This window comes from Artemia sp. Qi Xiang Cuo, chromosome 18 (genome assembly GCF_049724085.1).
Source record: "Artemia sp. Qi Xiang Cuo chromosome 18, ASM4972408v1, whole genome shotgun sequence".
NCBI classification, from domain to species: Eukaryota; Metazoa; Arthropoda; class Branchiopoda; order Anostraca; family Artemiidae; genus Artemia; species Artemia sp. Qi Xiang Cuo.
This window is the reverse complement of record NC_142811.1, coordinates 22,762,509-22,769,147: the sequence shown is the minus strand read 5'-3', so window position 1 is coordinate 22,769,147 and position 6,639 is coordinate 22,762,509. Positions and strand designations below refer to the sequence as shown.

Sequence of the window (6,639 nt, the reverse complement as noted above, 5' to 3'; positions counted from 1 at the left end):
ACGGTGTCATTTGGCTCTCTATTGTTCAACAGCTTTCAGAAGGGGGTAAAAACATAGGTCATGCTGTTGCAATAATTTGAAATCTTTGCCTTAAAACGCAGCGTTATTTTAACCATAGTTCGAACAGAAACGGACGGATTTCCGTAATGTGTAAACGAACCCTCAAGACGGACTCTTGGCAAGATTTTTAAATGAATAAAATCATGAGCATGGATTATCAAAAACTACACGATCTTATGACTTTAGTTCAAGGCTACACCCAGTTTCTATGATCCTGCGCACCCAGGCTATAAGAAAACTAAGAAAAAGTTGTCATTTGGCTCTCTATTGTTCAACAGCTTTCAGAAGAGGGTAAGAACATAGGTCATGCTGTTGCAATAATTTGAAATCTTTGCCTTAAAATGCAGCGTCATTTTAGCCATAGTTCGAACAGATACGGACGGATTTCCGCAATGTGTCAACGAACCATCATTGTTCAGGCGGGGACGGGTTTCAATACCATAGAAAAGCGCATTCCAATACCCAAACTGTATGCCCAAAGCCTACAAACTGTATACACCTTATTCGTTTTTCCGCCTGAATTGCAACGCTGCGCAAAAATCGGCCATATTGTTGGCAGGTTTGTTGTGCAGACATGGAATTTATCATGGAATTTCCTGATATTCAGAAGGCACTGGTGAATTAATTTTGTTGATAATCTTGTTAATAGCAAGGCTGTACATCACCTGCATTCTGGATTGATTTTTCCTGAGCTTGGGTAGTAGGTTTTGCCTGTACTAGGCTATATCTTTGCCCAGCCAATCATGGATTCCAACTTGAAAATTACAAACATTTAGTTAGGTGCCAGGAAAGGCAAAGAAGTTAACAAAAGTTACAGAAAGATCCGCCATAGTCTCTACAATAATTTTAACATGTTTATGACCTAAGAACATGGGTTGACTTTCCAGTTTTTAAGGAAAATTTGACCCCTAGAAATTAACATGATGAATCAGTACCAAGAATACTTAGGCTAGATTCTGCTACAAAGGTGATGATAATTGGATGGTTTGGGGGTCAGTGCCCTTCTAGAAATTCCTCTCTGTCCAGCCAGGTTAATATTTTGTGTTCCAACTGCACAGGCATCATGTGGTAACATTTTGGTAAATTTTTCCATTCACGGAATATTGAGATAGCTAAGAAATAGACCTACCTCTCCATTTAGAATTTTATGCTGAATCCAAATATAATAATCATTAGCTAATAGTTTTCCGCGAAGGATCAAATTTTATAAATTTAGTTCAAGGATATTGTCAGTTTGTTTCCTTGCTTATTTGCCAGCAGATAAAATAATTGGATGGTCTGAAATGGTATTTTCTGGTGCAAAGTGCTGGAAAATTGCATCATTTGCATCTCAGATTTCTTTGTAGGAAAGCAAATAATTTCAAAATAAATATTATGCCCCCCCCCTTGGTGACGCCCCTGCCCCTGACTATGTCCTTGGGCCTTGCTATTACCAATAACTGGGTTTTGAATATACGAATACAAAAAAATTATTTACTTATAGAATATAAGCTATTCGGAATTGATTTTGAAATTGAATTCAAATTAATTATTCAATTAATTAAGTTGGCTTTATTTAATGAATTCAATGTGAAATTAAATTTGATTAATCGATCATCAGAATCGATTTTTGTTCCATGAACATATTGGATCCAATGAAAAGTACAAGTGAGTTTTGCAGAGTGAGCACATATTAATGAAAAATTCGGTTATGTTTGTGTTGTGACTGAGAATTTATGAGTTGACCTAGGTGAGAACGGCGCCATTTGAGGTTTTGAGTAGCTCAGGATCCCCCTCTATCAGTTTCGGTCCCTAGAACAGAAACAAAATATGTTTTTTGGAAGCATTAATTAACTTTGGAGGGTTGCAGGGGACACCTTTGGCGCCCCCACAACTCAGCGCCCAGGGCAGCTGCTGCCTTTGCCCCCCTAGTTCTGACCCTGGTTTTGGTCAGCTATCAGGGAGATTTAAGTCCATTACGAGTAATTCAGCACATGATAATAGTCCTCTTCCTCTCCTGAAAACGGATCTTGATCCTAATCTGTTTTGTTCCTGCTTTTCCTTCAGCAGCAGGATAGCTGCCTTTTTTCTAACTTTTCCTCAGGCTACACCAAACACAAGAGTATAAATTTGTCTTTTTAGCACTCTGGCCTCCGGTGTCTGATCTCAGGTCTCCAAAAAAAAAGTTTGCTGTATGTCTGTCACACAAAAGCATACCAGAGTTCCTAAAAACATAATTTAAAGTAGTGGCATGTTTAGGGGGCAGGGGCCTGGGCCCCCTGAAATTTCCCAAGATTGTCAAGACCAGTCCACTCCAGTTCTTATTTTTTTTATTAGTCTGAAGCTGGTGCCCCCCAACCACAGATTTAAAGCAGCCCATAGTAGTTTTACTCTTCCAACACACTCAGAACTTTATAAAGTCATTTCATACCCAAAAACCATACTCAAATCTCCTCAGTTTAACTGGTAAGGCCTAGGCCTATGTCTATTTGAAGGACAAATCAGTACAAAATTTGTCAACTCTAATTTTCTCATATTTTTTAGGGCCAGTGGTGCAGAGATCTTGATATTGTCCCACTTATCTCAGACAATCTTATTGAAGATTATTACAAAGCTTCAAATTCAGCCAGCTGGCAACTCAAGAGAAGCTACAGCTTTTTGGTGGAGCAATATATTGACCTGGAAACCGTGCATATTTTAGAAGTGGAAGGACTTATCGAAAATGAAGGGTTAGTGATAAAAGGGAGTTGCTATCGCAGTTTTAAAAAGAGGGACAAGCCACATTCAATCAAAGTCTATCTTTCATGTGACAGTCAGATTATCAACAGTGCTTGTTCATGCGTTGCTGGAAGTGTTTTTTGCAATCACCTGGTGTTGCTCTTGAAAATTATCAGTTTGATGCAAAGTCTGAAGAACAAAGAAATCCCTGCCTCACTGAGCTGCACCGAAATGCCTCAACAGTGGAATTACATGAGAAAGCGGGATCTTGAGCCACAAAAGGTGATGGACATTGACATTCGCCAAGTTCAGGAAGGAGGACTGTCAACTCCAAAGAAAGTGCAGCTGTATGACCTGCGGGTCAGTAAAGATGATTGTCTCAGTCTGAGATTACGAGTTGTGCAACTTATTTCTTCCCTTACCCCGGCTGTATCTGCATTTTCAGGTAGGACAGAGTTTCTGTTACATAAGCTTTGTTTATTTTTGTTAATGGCATTTTATAAAGGTAAATCTGATTCACTAAAGCAATTTCATTTTACTCTCAGAAACAATAACTTATGTTTAAAAATTATACCTTCAAATGTAAGCTGTACCTGGACTTGGGATCCTGAGATGGCTCTCATGTGAACATTTCGATGATGAGGAAAACCTTTTTCTTTGCATTTCTCTGCTCTTCCTTTGGGCAGCTTTCTGGGCTTTGAACTGGGGAATGCAGTAGCTGCACTGTTCCATGCGTTAAGCATGCTGTGAGTTGCTGTTTTGACTTGCATCTCAAAAGTTTTGCTTCAGGACTACCAGGACACATGCCAAGGAATAAGACAACAGATAACAAGTTTAAATAAAGCAAAAGGGGTTGTCGTACAAGTTTATCTAAGGTTTTACATGGGCTTTCATGGTTGCAGCGCTCAGTAGAGTATATTAGGGGGGGGACAGGGATGATCGCCCTCCCTCTGAAATCTGGTAGTTTGTCATAAATGCCATAAAATTGGAAATTTTCCCAGTCCAAAGGGGGCAACGGCGTTCTTGTAATGCCTTAAATTGCTTATTCCAGACTGTTCGAAAACCCTGGAACTTATCATCAATTGCGTAACTAAGGATGGGTTGGTACATTGCACCAGAGGAATTTTTCTTTTTTCGGTTTTGTAATAGAGAGACTTGAAAATGCATTTTCAACAGCAAAATTAAACTTTTTGGCACTGACAGGACAATTCATTAGCAATCTTCACCATCCAATGGTCGTCAAAATAGTATGGTCGGCACAGAAGATTAGGTCCTGTAGGCGGGAGGCATTAAGGAGCCAAAGAGTAATTACTTGTTCATAGAAAAAAAATGCACGCTTTAGTGGTAAATCCAAAAATGTAGTGCTTCATGCCAGAAAATACTTTTCTATTCTTGACTCACCAACTTTATTAAGAGCAGAAAAAAAAAAGAAAATGACATTTCCTACTACACATTTGCTTAAAACTTAGACTCTTCACACAACACTAGTTTTAAGATAATTTAATCATCACAAGATAGGTGTAAAAGAAGTAAATATATGGAATAGTGCACTTTTTAGTGATACATGGTTCTAAAATTTCCGCCGCTTTGCGGCAGAAAGCACTGCTTTCAAACCATCTTCTCGCCCGAAATAGATATATTTACCACTTCAAACCTCAAAATTTTCTGCACAGATTTGACTTTGTCCGCACATTTTCGTCGTCCCTTCCTAAGGTGAAGGAATTAGGATGACCTTGCCTATAATTAAAATTGCTCGAGACAAGGAAGTACTTTTTACTTCTTCCCCCCCCCCCTCCTTTCATCGCAAATCCTGGATCCGTCACTACAATTAATGTCATTTTTTTGCTTTCTTGACAACTATATTATGTAAACTGACCCCCCCCCCCGAAAAAAATCCTGGCTACGCCGCTGCCTCTGTCATTTCCAGATTGATACAAGCACTTTAAGTTTGAAATCCAAGGCATGCTAAAACTTGTATTTTTGTGTTAAGTAGACCTTTAAAAAACGATTTTCTTGCAGATCTTTTGAAAGACGGCATCGAAAGAGGAAAATATTCCCAGGCCAAGCCTGTTCAGAATAGATTATTGGAATGCCCAGTGCTGTCAACATTGACCAAACATTTACAAGTAGATGATCCTACTTGTAGTATTATAATCAATCTCAGTGTTGTAACCAGTACATTGTTCAAGGCTGCTGAGTTTCCTGATTTTCCTGTGTATGGGCGCACAGGTAGTTACATATTGACAAATCCTGATCCAAAACAGCAGCGAGTGGTAGACTCCTTAAGAGTGTCAGCATCAGAAGCCAAAGAAACTGAAAAAAATTCTCGCAGACAGGCTGAAAGTGAAACGTGGTTCCGTGCACGTAAGTTTCGACTTACCTCCAGCAAATTCGGTTTGGTGGTGAAAAGGGTCACTCCTTGGAGCAAAAAATCAGTTTCCTCGAACTTTGAAGATCGAAATTTGGATAGAAACCCAGCTGTAAAGTGGGGCAGGACGCATGAAGCAACTGCTGTTGGAATTTACAAAAAAAAAAAATGTGAAAAAAAGAGGAAGGGACGTTGTGGTTATGGAGTGTGGGATTGTGATACCAGCTGAGTACTGGCTTGCCACGTCTCCTGACAGACGTGTGTTTTACCCATGCGAAAGAGACCCAAATGGCATTATTGAACTCAAGTGCCCATATAGCCTTCGAGAAAAAACTGAGGAACAGTTTTTAAGCTGAATGCCCATACCTCCCATGCTTGAGAAAAGACCACCACTATTATTATCAGATCCAAGGGCAACTTGGCATTACTGGACTATCATGGTGTGACTTTGTATCATGGACAAAAAATGTTATACTAATACAAAGGATACCTTTTGATAAAGTTTTCTGGGAAAATGAAGGCAAAACTCTGACTGATTTCTATTTCCAACATTATCTGGAATACTTGTCTGAGCTTCTGTAATTTGAGGTCCTTTGATTAATGTGATAGACCTTTTCGACGTATCCAGAAACCACGAAAGAGAACCCCTCACAGGCACCAGTTACTGAAAAAATTCCTTTGCAAACACGTTTGAGTTGAGTTTCGCGACGCTGATCGGTTGACGCTCAAGTTTCAGTAATGGTCCATGTTGCAGAAGCAACACTTTTCGGAAATGTCGAAGTAATGTATTTCGAGTTCCTTTGATTTTTATGATTCAGAGTTCCTTTGATTTATGTGATTATGAGGTTCTGCGAATATAAGCATTCTTTTTCTTTTTTTTAACCTATATATATATAAAAAAAAAACCTAACTAAAACCTATCTTTCATCAAAAATACGGCCACTAGTCAAATCCGTTTTCTTTAATCTGGCTGGCTACTTTCCTTTCCATACAAATTGATAAATTATTCTTGTTATTTCCTTTAATGTTGTTTTATTCGGTAGAGAAACTGTTGCAGAATACCATATTATAGGGCATACGGAAATAATTAAATACAGAGCCTTCTGGTGTATAGTTAGACTTCAGTTGTTTCCATAAGAAATTGCCTTTTTTACGTTGCTTCTAATTTCATTCCAATTTATTTTCTGCGTTTTCTTCCAACTGTTGTTGAAAACTTTTCCAAGTACTTTGGTTTCTTCTTTGTTTGGTACACCATGCACGAAATCTCTATCCTCATCTCCGAGGCTTGAACTCTCAGATTTTTCTTTATTTATTTCTACCTTGAAAATTTTACAATAAGATTCGGTTGTATTCATTGCTTTTACAAAATCGTCTGTTTCTGTAAATACTGTTAGAGAATACTTTTATTTGTTTATCCTCTATTTCAATTCCTTTTATTTACCCTTCAATATACTTAAGCATGGGATCGGCATATGCTTCAAATAAAAGTAGACTCAAAGAAACAAAATACGTAT

The 6,639-nt window shown here is 38.4% G+C and overlaps 1 protein-coding gene across 1 annotated transcript; it reads left to right on the top strand.

Annotated features, from left to right (window-relative positions):
* The first annotated feature begins 600 nt into the window (after positions 1-600).
* LOC148941333 (uncharacterized) lies at positions 601-5,381 on the top strand. Its single transcript, XM_089104317.1, has 3 exons — positions 601-676; positions 2,584-3,202; positions 4,777-5,381. The coding sequence occupies exons 1-3, from the start codon at positions 635-637 to the stop codon at positions 5,352-5,354; spliced, it is 1,239 nt and encodes a 412-aa protein (XP_088960443.1). The 5' UTR covers positions 601-634; the 3' UTR covers positions 5,355-5,381.
* The last annotated feature ends 1,258 nt before the right edge of the window (positions 5,382-6,639 follow it).

What these genes read in the sequence shown, in the direction of transcription:
- LOC148941333 (XM_089104317.1), top strand. Translation starts at nt 635, where the DNA reads ATGGAATTTATCATGGAATTTCCTGATATTCAGAAGGCACTG. An exon ending in CTGATATTCAGAAGGCACTG is followed by an intron (nt 677 to 2,583) that starts GTGAATTAATTT and finishes CATATTTTTTAG; the next exon opens with GGCCAGTGGTGCAGAGATCT. An exon ending in GGCTGTATCTGCATTTTCAG is followed by an intron (nt 3,203 to 4,776) that starts GTAGGACAGAGT and finishes ATTTTCTTGCAG; the next exon opens with ATCTTTTGAAAGACGGCATC.